A 13,598-nucleotide genomic window follows, 5' to 3' on the forward strand; every position below is an offset into this window, starting at 1 on the left:
AGGGGCCCGAGGAGGACTGGGAGGGTGAGGGGCTAGGAGAGGCCATAGCACGTGGATCAACTCCAGTGAAAGCAAAGAAAAAGGAATAAAACCGAATGTCCTTGGAAATTCCTTTAGTGGTTGGCTGTCCACGAAAACAGGATAAAGTGGCTTCCTCTGTCTGCAGTCCAGCCGGGCAGGGTGGAGGCGCTGAGCTCCAGCTGGGGACAGCCTCAGTCAGGACAGGGGTGGGGCAGGGCTCGGCCGGGGAAGGGGCTCCAGGGCTGCTACTTGAGGGCGTCCAGGTGGGTGCAGACTTGGGAGAAGACACTGTCCACGGAGCCCTCGGCATTGACCTGTGGGGACACGGCCGGAAGGGCGGAGATGATGGGGAGGGCCGGCTGGGCCCCGCGGAGACACGGGCTCACTTCTCCAGAGACCTGGCCTTGCTCTCTAAGCCCAGCCACAGGGACCACAGCCAATCACCGAGCCCGTGGGGAAACCAAGGCCTGGAGAGGAGGGCTGACCTAAGGTCACTGGAATTTTGGCCACCCCTGGCAAAAACCCCAGTTTCCTAGGGCGACCCACGGCCTGCAGGGGGCGCACCTTGCGTACGATACCGCGTTTCTCATAAAAGGCGATGACAGGCTCTGTGGCCTTGTAGTAGGTCTCTAGCCGCTTCTTGATGGTCTCCTCGTTATCATCCACTCGCCCGCTGGTCTCTCCGCGCTTCAGGAGCCGCTGGGTCATGGTCTCAGGGCCTGCGTCCACATACAGCAGCAGCGTGGGCTGTCCGATCTGTGGGCGGAGGGCACTCATAGGAGCCCCATTCCTGCCCCACGGGGGCCACCGCCTTCCCCTCCTCCCCAGTCAGAAGCCCCACCTGAGACCCACTCAGACCTCCAAGCCCTTCCCCAAGGCAGCCCGAGGGACCTTCCAGAAGCCGCTCCCCTGCTCCCCACGTCTCCCCTGGCTCCCCCGTGCCCTCAGAAGAGGGCCTCCCGCCCTCCTCCTCTCGTGTTTCCTACTCCTTCGCTCTCCTTCCTTCGGCCACCCTGACTGTAGTCTGGGCTCTCGTCAGCCTCCTCCCATGCCAGGCCTTTGCTCATGCCAGGAACCCTTATCCTTACCCTCAATACCAAGTGCTGGCCTTCGGATTCGAACACAAATCTCATTCCTCTGGGGCAGTCTTCCCAGAGGCCACCCCCAGCGCCATCCCCAGCGACCTCCAACACCCTCTTCAGTGCCTTCTCCTTATCTTCGCCCAGAATATGTCAGGAGGTCTCTGGTTATTTACTCGCTGTCCCTCTCCCCAGCCAGGCTAGGAGACACCTGTCTGACACAGCGGGGCTGGACCAGAACCTGACAAGGTGGGATGGCGGGCTCCTGAGCCCGGCGTGGGGGCGGGTGGTTCTGAACACTGTCCATGTCATTGGAATGAAGGTTTCCTCCACCGCAAAGGGCGATAAGGAACAAGGCTGACCTGTCCTCCTTCCACAAGGCCCTGATGCCCCCTGGTGTCCAGATCTGAGAAGACCAGATGCCTGGGCCCCTGGAGGCCATGGCGGGTCTGGGCCCTGTGCTGGGTCCACTGCCCTCCGTGGAGCCCACAACAGCCTCAGGAGGGAAGGAGACTTTTAATAATCTCATTTTCCAGATGTGGCCCTGAGGGTTGGAGGCGATGTCACACAGCTGGTACGTGTGGGTCATGACAGTACGTGCTTTGAGGCTGCCGAGCACCTGACCACAGTGTCCATGGCCCAGACCACTTCTGTTTCAAAGACAGAGAAACTGAGGCCCAGAGCAGGGTAGAAGCTTTCTTGAGGTCCTGCAGGCACTTCAAGGTTGGAACATGGAATATCCTACCTCTGGATGAGGCTCAAAGCTACGGGAGCCCAACGACAGCCCCAGCCTCACAGGCTTGGGAAGTGAGTGTTGGGGGGTCTGGTTCCACCCCAGCCCCTTGGGATGCCTGGTCCTCCCCACGAGGTTGGGAAGGAGTTCCTCTGCCAAGAAGAGCCCTACCCCTTGCTGTGCCCCTCCTCCCTGCAGCCCTGTTTCCCTAGTACGACCTGTGACCCCAGAGGATCGGAGCTGTGTGTGTGTGTGTGTGTGTGTGTGTGTGTGTTCACACGTGCACATCCCTGTGTATAAGTGTGTGATGTCCACAGGCATGCATTGCATGAGTGTGTATATGTGCATTGCATGAGTGTGTATATGTGCATTGCCAGATGTGTATGCACATGTGTGTGCTTTGTATGTGTGGACATATACATGTGCTTGTATGCCTACGTGCGCGTGTCTGGGAGAGCTGCCCCCTGCCTGGCCTTCCTGCTGGGCGTCTGTTTCAGGCAGCTAGGAGCCAGCATCTTGAGGTCTACTTTTTCCAGCCAGACTCCCCGTGGCCCGTGGAAGGAGACTGGACTCCCCGGCCTCGAGGCCTCCAGCTAGGCCTGAACCCCCTCTGCCACATCAATCCTGGTTGCCATGCCCCCTAGATTCTGTTCTCCCCACACCAACCTGACCCTTCCAGTCCTGTCCGTCCTGCTCCCTTTGACTACAGGTTTCAAGGTGCCAAGCTCCACTTTGGAAGGCTACATTCTCTCTAATCGCATTCTGCTCCTTAAGCTGCCAACGGTGCCCCCCCCCCATTTTGCAAATGAGGACACTGATGAGGTTCAAGGAGGCAGAATGATTGGTCCAAGGTCTGTTGAGCTAGAACCTGAGCCCAGGTTTGTGAGCTCCCCAGCCTGTGCTTTGTCTCCTTCTAGACTTTTCTTTTAGACTTCTAGGAAGACTTCTGCAAACTCTTCCCCAGTGTTCCTCCTTACCCCTCCCCCACCCCAACCCACAATCAGTCTCTTTCTCTCTGCCCAAAACTCTGGCCATCACAGCAGCCTCTGCCTGGCCACCCCACACCCCAGCCCCCATATGCACCCAGCGGGTTGTACCTTACCCTCCGCTCAAATTCCTCTCCCTGCTGTACCTCCCGAGGATAGCCATCGATCAGGAAGCCTTTGGAGGTATCTACCTTGGCCACCATGGCATCTCGAAGCATGTCCAATACTGTCTCCTGGGGGCACAGGCAAAGATGGAGGGGTTGTGAGCTCCTCTCTGCACTCCTTCTTCCAGGCCTCTGCCCTAATAAAGGTGTTCTAAACAAGCCTCCCTCTCCAGGAAGCCTCCTTTGAATGTGAAGACTTGACCGGGTTGATGAAGCCCTTCATCCATCTATCCATTCATTCAGTAAGACTGACTCAGACCCTCCTCCCAGCCAGCTCCAGTCCAGGGCCCCGAGGACACCACTGGGAACAAAGCAGACCTTCCTCAAGCAGCTCACGTGCCGTGAGGTTAATTTAGCAATTTCCAAGCACGACAGGTTGAATGGGCCAAGAAGGAGGCCTTCTGGAGCTATAAAATGGTGGGGAGGGGGGATCTGAGCTCAGATCTGTGGAGCCAGGGAGGTCTGAGCTGAGGAGGAAAGAACATTCCAGGCAGGAAGAATCTGATGAGATTGACAGGACCGAAAGGCCAGAACAGCTGGAAGGTAACTGCAGGGGTGGTGGCAGGCGGGGGGTGGGGGAGTTGAGTGCGTGGTGTGAGGCTGAAGGGATCAGCAGGGGCAGGGGTCCTAGAAGCTCCAGGAGCTTCTAGAAGGAATTCCCTGCCCAGGGAAATGGGGACCAGAGCCAGGGGTATTTGGAGCCAGGGAGGTTCAAGGCAGCCCTTGCAGGGCATCATGGGTTTGCTGGTGGGGGAGCCCCCTTGGGGCCACCACTATCTCCCATCCCACCAGGTCCACTCACCAGCGGCACCAGCTGCCCCTTCTCCATGATCTCTGACAGCATCTTGCCCCTGGCCGAGCCAGAGCCAACCTCGGCCCGCAGGAGGTCCCCGGTGGAGAGGTGGGTGTAGCCGTACTTCTGGACAATCTTCTCACACTGGGTGCCCTTCCCCGAGCCGGGCCCTCCTGCAAGCGCCCACCCATTCAGAAACCCCGTGAGCCACCGCCGGCCTGCTGAGGAGGGCAGAGCCCCGGGGGCAGCCCCAGCCGCGCCTGTGGAGAGCCTCCCTGCTGGCTGCCCGGCCCGCCTGCCTCGGACTCACCAACCACAAAGATGATCTTGGTTTTCTTCAGCTTCTCTGGAGGACAGAAAAGGGGGGCAGAGTTCAGGGACTCGCTTGACAAAGACCTGAAGCCCCCTCTGCAGCCCCCAGCCGGGCCTCACAGCGGGAGACCCAGCTCAGGCTCCTGCCGGAGCAACCAGAGATAGGCTGAGTCCAGCTCAGCGGTCAGGGCGGAGAGGCTGTTCCAGGCAAAGGCCTGGGGACGCCAGACTCGGCCCAGGTGGAGGACAACTCTAAGGGGGCTCGGATGCCAACCCTCACAGACCCTCCCCCGGCAGGGGGTGGGTGGCCGCTGGGCAGCAGCGGGTCACCTTTGGCCTTTGAGTCTTCCGTGGTGTGGCGGGTTCCCGAGCAGCAGGCCCCCATGGTCCCGTTCTCTCGCGTCCCCTACCCCTCCTCTCCCAGCCCCCGGGGCCTGCCCATCGCCCGCCTTCCCTGGGCAGTACGAGTACAGAGTTGGCAACCACAACATATGTTGCCCTGGAGACAGTTGCCAGGGAAAAGGGCTGCGGTGGGCACGGAGAGCCCTCGCCCAGAGAGAGAGGCGAACTCCTGCTCCAGCCTCGGCCTTGCCCGCCCTCAGAACTCAGCAAGACCACAGCCTCACCGCGCAAGGGAAACTGAGGCCGAGGGAGGCAGGGGCCTGCTCTGAGGATGCCAAACCTACAACTGGAACCCGGGCCCTCTTCCCAGGCTACCCAGCCTTCCCCTCTTCTCAGGGAAGTAGGCCCTCCTGGTGTCACCTTAGAGGAGTCCCCACTTCTCTCCGGCTCTCTGTTCCTCCCCACTGAGCAAGGCTTGGCAGCTCCCAGGGGCCCTGTGGCCCTGAGGCTGGAGGCCTACAGGAGCTGTCAGAGGAACAGCTTCTCCTGCGGGCTCCCATCCACGGCCTGCCCAGTGTCTCGTACGACGTGGAGGTGGGGGAGCCCACAGCCCAGGGGCTGCTGGTTTTGGGAGCCCAAGCGGTAGAAGGGCGACTGCCGGCTCAGAGAGCAGCTGCAGGCTCCTTTAAGAGCGGCCCAGACAGAGGCACAAGGCCAAGGACTGGGCGGTGATACTTCCAGGAGGCGGGCCAGCCAGGCTCTCTGCTGACCACACGCCTCCCTCCAGGTCCGGGCCCAAAGCAGGCCAGGAGGGCCCAAGCTAACCTCAAGACCCACCCCCCTCTGGACCACAGAGAAACTGAGTCCCACAGAGGGGTTGGACCTTGCCTCATCCTCGTTAGGCTTGGCATTTACACACTTGGGGCCTCTCCCCAGGGCTAGCCTCCCCTTGCCAGCACCCACCCTTTCTAGAAAGAGGCAGGGATTCAGCTCTATAAATACCAGCGTAGGAGGTGAGTTCTGGGGCCTTCAGGAGCCTCAAGGAGGCCTCCTCGCTTCTAAAATTATTTGTGGAGCTGGCAGATCCCGTGAGACACCCGAGGAGGGTGCTGGAGGCTCCCAGACAGGCCCCTCTGGCAGCCCCTCCTCCAGCCCTTCCCAGAAGGTCTCCTGAAAGTGCAACCCCTTAAGAGACGGGCACACTGAGGCCCAGGCAGCGAACAGCAAAGAAAAGCCTTGGTACCTTCCATCCTGCTGAGGTCCTGGGAGCCGAGTTAGCACACCCTGCAAGACAAGGGCACAAGTGGGGCAGGTGAGGGGGCCTTCCCTGCCCCCTGCCCCCGCTTCTGCCCAGCCACGCGGTATGTGCCAGGCCCTGAGGCTCCCAAGGGTACAGGGCAGGGAGGGCCCCGAAGGTTGAGTGACCTTGGGAGAGTCACCTTTCCTCGGTGTACTTCCGCTGTTACAAAAGGGCAGCAATGCCCTCCTGTCCACCTCTTCCCGCCGGAGGAGCCAGGTGGCGAGGACAATCCTGAGGGACAGAAACAGTGGCGTCAGCAATGGCTGAGCTGCTCCCCTTACAAGTCCCAGAAAACAGGCGTCTGCCCAGCACCTTGGAGACGCTCCCCAGGGCTGGGAGGAAAGTTCCATGGAGGCTGGAGGCGGGAAGAGGGACTTGAGCTTCGTCCTCAGCCAGGAGGGGGTTGGGACAAGGATGCTCCAAGGGACACAGAGGCCTGAGGGGCAGGAAGCTGCAGGAGCTACTCAAGGGACATGACGCTGTACAGTTTTCACACGGGGAGGGTCCCCAGCCTCTCACCCCTTGACATGACCCCTGTCCCCTCATCCACTTGAGGATCTCGCTCTACCACTCCCTTCAGATGTGAGTGAACCCCACCTCCTCCCGGGAACCCTACTCTGCTTCAACCTCTCCTTCCACCTAGAATGGTCACCTCCACACCCACCTGCCCTCCCCAAAGCCACCAGGGACCATCCCAGGCACTCTTGCCTTGACTCTTGATGCCCAGCCCTCGGGTGGCATTCACCCTGCCTGGCATGCCCCCAACCCCAGGCCCCTCACTCTACCCTCACGATGCTGGCTTCAGGTCCCCAGGACCCCTGTCTCTCCCCAGCCACCTCCAGCCTCCCTCCTCAGCCCCATAAGTCTACAATCCCTAGAGGGGCCTGGAATCCCCATAGAACTTCCCATGCCCCCAGTTCCACACCCTGTTGCCCAGCCAGAGACCCCAGTCTCTGTGAACACCCTTCTCCCACACCCCACTTCCCCCCTGCACACACACATCCTGACTGTCTCTCCAGCCTGTGGGCTCACCACCACTTCCTTGTTGCAAGCAGGGCACCTGGCCACTGCCCCAGCCTCCCATGGGTCTCCCAAACTCCATATCCCACCAGGCAATCCGCAGGATTCTCTCTAATAAGCATCAGACCACATCACTCACCTGCTTAAAAACCCTTCCACACGTGGCCCCTTAGCTCCCAAGATAAAGCCTGAGCCCCTAACATGGATGACAGAGTCCAACAGCCTGGCCCCTTCCCCCCTCTGCAGCCTTAACAGCCATCACTTGAACTGCTTGGAGCCTCCTCACCCACCATGACCGTGTCCCACCTGCGGGCCCTGGCTTCTGTTGTTGCACCTGATGCCTGGATGCCTTTCCCCAGGTGCTGCTGGCTAGGACTTGGTTCAGGCGTCACCTCCTTCAGGAAGTCTTCCTGGACTCTGCCCTCCCTCCCACACTGGCAGGCGCCTCCTTCCAACGCCCCCAGCGTCGTACACACCACACGGTACTGGACCCCTCTGTTGTACCCCCAGCCTGTGTGTCCCACTGCACTTGGCCTGGCCTCTGGCTGAGCACAGGGCTGGGGGCCTCGTGCCATGCTCACGGCCATCTTGGTAGGGTTCTGAGGCTTGGAGAGGACAAGAGACTTACTCCAGAGCTCCACTGGGGTCAACCTTGGGCTGCATCTTCTGTTGATTTAGGCCTGGCACCCAGTGGGTCTCTAAGCAGCTTTGCTGACTGTCCCGCTGCTCATGGGGCATGAGTTATAGCCTCTTTCCTGCTGAGTGTGCTCAAGGAAGGGTAGGAGCCGCCAGTGCCCCAAGCAGCTGGTTAGGGAGGAGGAGGGTCCCCGGGCAGGGAGAGCCTGAGGTGACATCCTGCGGAGTGGCCTCCCACCCACCTTGCCCTGCCTCCTCCCAGTAACCTAAGTCCCTCTGTCCTGCTGGCACCTGCCACTTCCTTGGTCCAAAATAACTTGGGTCGTGAGGAGGCCTCACGGAGGCCAGGGGTCCAGGACGGAGTTGGGTTACCAGCTCAGCACCCAGGCCTTATAAGGCCCCTGGGTCCAGGCTGCAGCAACTCCTCTTGTGACCGGGGGGTCTGCCCAGGGGCCTGGGGAACTGAGGCCCAGAGCAACAATCACTTAAGGGTTCATCACTCAGCTGTGTGACCTTGGGCTGCTGGTGGCCCCTCTCTGGGCCTGCAGCTGGTGTCCCCTCTCTGGGCCCCTCTCCAGGCCCTGTCCTGCTGAGGCTGGAGAGTCCTGAGTGGATGTCTGAGCAGTGCTCAGAAAAAAGTCCCAAGTGTTGGCCCCGGGGCTCCCTGAGAGCCCCTTTCCTTTCAGGAGGCTGGGCCAGGGGGGCCAAACAACCAGGGGGCTTCCTGTCCCCCCAGCACTCAAAATGACATGGCAGGATAGCTCCTCCAATCTCATAGGTGGCCCCCACCAGTTCCTCCAGGCAGGGCGTCAGGCCACAGCCCCCTTCCCTGGGCCCCAGCTGGGACGTGCCAAGGGCAGGGACCTGGAGCCCCAGCGCCAGGAGTGCCAGCCTGGACAAAAGGGTGACTGTCTAGGACGCTAGGAGGGGCTGCAACACACATCCCTGGACTCGGGCACGCACAGGGTGGCAAAAATTAGCCGGAGCAGAGCCTGGGAAGAACAGACAGGCGGATCCACACGATCACAACCACCCATACAAACACACAGCCGCACAAACCCTAAGGATGCCCCAACACACACAGACCCGCGGCCCCAGGCGCGCGCCGCTCCCCCATCCCCCGCAGAGGCGCCCCCCGCGCCCGGACATGCACGCGGGCACACACTGACCTGGGGGAGGGGTGCGGCGGGCGCCGGGGCCAGTGGTGCCCTGCCCGTCCTCGCCGGCCGCCCGCAAAGGCGACTATTTATAAGGCTGTCAGCAGCGCGCAGCATGCCGGGAGCCGGCGCTCCGCGAGGGCAGGGAGAGAGGGAAGGAGGGAGGGAGAGCAGACCGGGAGGGAGGGGGACCTGAACCGGGTGAGCCCCGATGGGAAGCCAGAGCAAGGCCGCCGCTCCCCGCCCCCACCCCGGGCCGTGCATCCCCAGGTGGCTGGGCCTGCCCTGCCGGGTTTTCTCGGGCCTTGCCTGATCTCCCGCGTGCCCGCATCACAGCAGGGGGACAGACCGCGTTTCCCCTCTGACAGCTGGGGAAACTGAGACCCAGAGCGAAGAGGCCCTTAGCACAAAATCCCCCGGCAAATTGCTGGCAGACCAGAGAGGCCAGACCCCGGCGGGTGGATTCTGGGGGCTTTGCCAGACCAGTCCCCCGACCCCTCCTCAGGTCATGAGGGTCCCCTGGGCCGAGACCCACGCGGAACTCCTCCTCTCCTGTTAGAAGGAGCCCCAGAACGCCTCTGGGACTGAAAGTGTCTCAGGACTCTGAAGACCATCCAGGTACCCCTTTCCCGGCTAGTGGTTGTGCAGAAGATTTTTAAAAAATCAGCTCTGCCTCTGTTAAACTGCCAGGCAGCCCCCAGGAGATGAGCCCAAGGTTGTGGGATGTTCTTTTTTTTTTTTTTTTTTTAATTAATTAATTTATTTTTTTTAAGATTTTATTTATTCATTTGACAGACAGAGATCACAAGTAGGCGGAGAGGCAGGCAGAGAGGTGGAAGTAGGCTCCCCGCTAAGCAGAGAGCCCGATGCCGGGCTCGATGCGGGGCTCAATCTCAGGACCCCGGGATCATGACCTGAGCTGAAGGCAGAGGCCTTAACCCACTGAGCCACCCAGGCGCCCCGATGTGGGATGTTCTGAATGCTGAATAGGATGTGGGTACCCAGAATGGGGGGCGGGGGGTGACAATCCTGAAGAACAGAACAGCTCCCATGAATGAGCACTCACTGTGAAAGTGAGGGTCACACCTGTTAAATGGACATCCCCAGCCTGAACCTGCGTAGAACCTCTGACCGTGAAATCTTGTTGGGGAACAAAAACTTCATCTAATTTTTGACACAGGGACCTCTCAACTATTGAACTGGACAGGGGCATATGATGGAACACAGAGCTGCTGTACCCCCACTCTTTTTTTTTTTTTTCTACAGATTTTATTTATTTGACAGAGAGAGAGCAAGCAAAACCAGGGGAAGCAGGAGAGGGAGAAACAGGCCCCCGCCAAGCAGGGATCAGGCATCATGACCTGAGCCAAAGGCAGACGCTTCTCCCACTGAGACCCCCAGGTGCCCCTGAACTCCCATTCTGGATAAAAATTGGATATTTTCCTGGTAATTGCCATAATGTACTAGAAACCTGACACATCGTAAACTGTCATTCTCTCTTCCAATCACGATGTTTGGGAAACAATTTGTGTGGTCTTCCCAATACTTCCGCAATTTGCTAATGAAGACCCCTGGCTTTTACTCCTCAATGGGACACGATTGGGGTTGCTCCCCGAATTTGTGCTTCCAGAATTACAGCTCTCAGACCCCCATTTTGCATGGGCACAAAATGTGTGCAGATGGTTCTCCAGTGCCAGTGGGGCATGACTGATAGGAGGGATGGTCGTACAGCCAGGCTGGGGGGAGGTAAGACTGCAGTTTTTGTTCATAAGAGAAAGGAAACCAGAGGTCTGTGCAGCTGGCTGCCCAAGCAAGAGAACTAGGCAAAGAGCCCAGTGAAAATAATTCTAAACATTCAGGGGCATGTGTGTATAAAATCTATTCCTATGAGTTTGGGTTTTTTTTTTTTTTAACATCTCTGAAATCGTGTTGTCTTATAATCAAACCGATTTTATCTTTAAGACAATGAAATGAAGCAGAATAGAGGGGGTGGGGGTATGTACATGACCCCTTCAAGGAACTGGGACTTTCACTTCTTACTCAGAGGCCGGCTGGCTGGCTTTCTTTCTAAAAATAAAACAAGCACCTATTACTTTATACATAAAACAATTTTAACACAGATGTACCTTGAGGACATGAGGCTAAGTGAAATAAGCCGGTCACAAAAAGGTAAATATTGTATGATGCTAGAATGCTCAAATTCATAGAAACAGAAAGAATGGCAACCAGGAGCTGGGTGGGGAAGGGGAAACTCAAAGTTGCTGTTTAATAGATTTAAACTTTCAGACACATGAGATGAGAAAGTTCTGGAGATGTTTTACAACAAGGTAAGTGTACTTAACACTCCCAAACTGTACACTTAAAAACGAGTAAGTAGTGAATTTTATGTGGTTTTTGCCACAATAAGAAATTTTAAAACCTTAACAAATAGAAAATAAAAACAATTTTAAATATCTATTTTATTCTGCATTCTTGTCTCAGCCATGTTGAGGTCTCTGTGAAAAACACAATTTTGCTTTTTTATAATTCTATTTGAGCAATTTGGAAGTTCAATGAGCTTTCCAGCCATCCAAATTTCTGTGAGAACTTGTTTTATTTTATTTGTGTATGACCTGTGGATTTTCCACCAATGCTGGGATATTAAAGTGTCAGGGTGGGGCACCTGGGTGGCTCAGTGGGTTAAAGCCTCTGCCTTCGGCTCAGGTCATGATCTCAGGGTCCTGGGATCGAGCCCCGCATCGGGCTCTCTGCTCATTGGGGAGCCTGCTTACTCCTTTCTCTCTGCCTGCCTCTCTGCCTACATGTGATCTCTGTCTGTCAAATAAATAAATAAAATCTTTTAAAAAAATAAATAAAATAAAGTGTCAGGGTTTTTTCCCCTGGCTATAACCTGAAAAAAGGAGGCAGGGAGGAAGAGAGGGAGGAAGAAGTGGAGAGAAGGGAGAGGGGGAAGATTATCTCTAGACTATTAACAGGGACTAGGACCCGCGATACCTTCTATCTTGTATCATTTGAATGGTTTATGTTACTTTATAACATGAAAAAAAAAATACCTGGGACACCCAGGTGGCTGAGTCGGTTAGGTGTCTGCCTTTGGCTCAGGGTCCTGGGATGGAGCCTTGCTCTGGGCTCCCAGCACAGCGGGGAGTTTTCTTCTCCCTCTCCCTCTGCCCCTCACCCTGCTTGTGCTCAAATAAATCTTTTTTTTTTTTTAATATTTATTTATTTGACAGAGATCACAAGTAGGCAGAGAGGCAGGCAGACAAAGAGAGGGGGAAGCAGGTTCCCAGCTGAGCAGAGAGCCCGATGCGGGGCTGGATCCCAGGACCCTAGGACCACGACCTGAGCCGAAGACAGAGGCGCTAACCCACTGAGCCACCCAGACGCCCCGCAAATAAATCTTTAAAAACCCTAAAAACATATGAACTGAAACCTTATTATTTTTATTTTTATTTTTAAAGGTTTTATTTATTCATTTGCGAGAGAGAGAGAAGTGAGTTGCAGAGGGACAAGCAGACTCCCCGCTGAGCAGAGAGCCTGATGCAGGGCTCGATCCCAGGACTCTGGGATCATGACCTGAGCTGAGGTCAGAGGTTTAACCGACTGAGCCACCCAGGTGCCTGAAACCAGTTTTTTAAATATTTAAAATATATTTTGGTGAAAGAAAAGAATCCCAAGGCTTGAAGACAAGCCAGCTGGGGAGAGACCGACCGGGAGGCAGCGTCACTCTGAGGCTCGCAGCTGGAACCACCCACAGCCCAGCTGCCCCCTGTGGGTGCGGAGTTGAGCCCTGCAGGAAGCAGCTGGAGGCTACTTTAGGAAGCACGAGTCAGGTCTGCAGCTGCTGGGAGATGCCCCCAACCCAAGGAAGGGGTGAGGGGTAGGAGCCTCAGAGAGGTAACTGGGAAAGGGATACACAGGGATATGGGGGGCTCCAAACCTGAAAGGAAGAGGTAGGTTTGGTTCTGGCCACACTGGGGAGCCAGTAAAGATTTCAGAGGAAAGAGGAACATAGTGAGGTTGCTTTAGGAAGTTAGTTTTGGCAGTGAGTGGACCAGTCTCTGCTGGGTCCTATCTGAGGCAGAGTTTGTGGTGTGGAGGACCCCATGCCTCCTCCCCATTCCTCCCTTCTGGTGCTAAATTGAACTGTCCCACCCCAGCAACCAACCCCCCTCTTTTTTTTTTTTTTTAAGATTTTATTCATTTATTTAACATAGAGAGAGCACAAGCAGGGGGAGTAGCAGGCAGAGAGAGAGGGGAGGGGAGAAGCAGACTTCCTGCTGAGCAGAGAGCCCTACGCAGGTCTCTATCCCAGGACCCTGGGACCATGACCTGAGCCGAAGGCAGACCGTAACCTGTAACCGAGTGAGCCACCCAGGCGCTCCACCAACCCCCCTCTTAATGCCCACCTTTGGCACCTTCCTTCATGCCCACCAATGAGCAGACCAAAGGGCCACAGTGTTCTGGGAGAGAAACTACCGTGAAACCTCTGCCTGCACCCAGATTCCCAGAAGCCTTTACGTGGGACTGAAGTGGGCCATACTGCCAGCTCTCCATTCCTATGCAAGGTCTTAGCCCTCCCCCCACCCCGTGTAAGGACTTTGCAAGAGTCCCTGTCCCTCTGACAGGCCAACCACCACCACCATTACTGTACCTGGTGAGCCCTGGCCTCCTGTCCATCCTGCTGCTGGCCAAGGGCTGTGACTTAGCCTATCTTGTGCTGATACTCAGGGCCTTCTCCCGTCTGGCCCCAAGCAGTCTCCTCTCCCACTGCTCCCTCCTTCTGTGGGCTCACTGCTGACTTGAGTGGGGTCCCCCCTCTCCAGGCTTTTGTTCAGGCCCTTCTCCCCACCCCACAGTCCCTCCCTCGCCAGTTGCACTCAGGGCAGCGCATGGCTTGGGGCTGCCTAGCGCATGAACCTATAGTTGAGCAAGAGACAAACGCAGTGTGCCCCTCTCACCTCGCAGCTCTGTGGCCCACCCTCCAAGCTGGCCCTGTGCCCGGGGAGAGCTCTTCCCCCACGGTCCCCCGCAGCCCGCCCTCATCTCACACAG

At 57.2% G+C, this 13,598-nt stretch overlaps 1 protein-coding gene across 4 annotated transcripts; it reads right to left on the reverse strand.

Annotated features, from left to right (window-relative positions):
• Nucleotides 1–96: 96 nt before the first annotated feature.
• AK1 (adenylate kinase 1) lies at nt 97–13,522 on the reverse strand. 4 transcript variants are annotated; one of them, XM_082695723.1, is made up of 8 exons: nt 13,198–13,522; nt 5,870–5,961; nt 5,674–5,714; nt 4,087–4,122; nt 3,786–3,949; nt 2,936–3,052; nt 586–777; nt 97–335 (listed from the first exon to the last, which is right to left on the reverse strand). In XM_082695723.1, exons 3-8 carry the CDS (start codon nt 5,678–5,680, stop codon nt 267–269), a joined length of 585 nt encoding a protein of 194 aa, XP_082551849.1. In that variant the 5' UTR covers nt 5,681–5,714; nt 5,870–5,961; nt 13,198–13,522; the 3' UTR covers nt 97–266. The 4 variants fall into 4 exon arrangements, with proteins under 4 accessions (XP_082551849.1, XP_082551848.1, XP_082551850.1 ...); XM_082695722.1 differs by lacking the exon at nt 13,198–13,522 and adding an exon at nt 8,556–8,784; XM_082695724.1 differs by lacking the exon at nt 13,198–13,522 and adding an exon at nt 8,556–8,673 and having other exon boundaries at nt 5,856–5,961.
• Nucleotides 13,523–13,598: the final 76 nt, after the last annotated feature.

This window comes from Mustela nivalis, assembly GCF_964662115.1.
Source record: "Mustela nivalis genome assembly, chromosome: 13".
NCBI lineage: Eukaryota > Metazoa > Chordata > Mammalia > Carnivora > Mustelidae > Mustela > Mustela nivalis.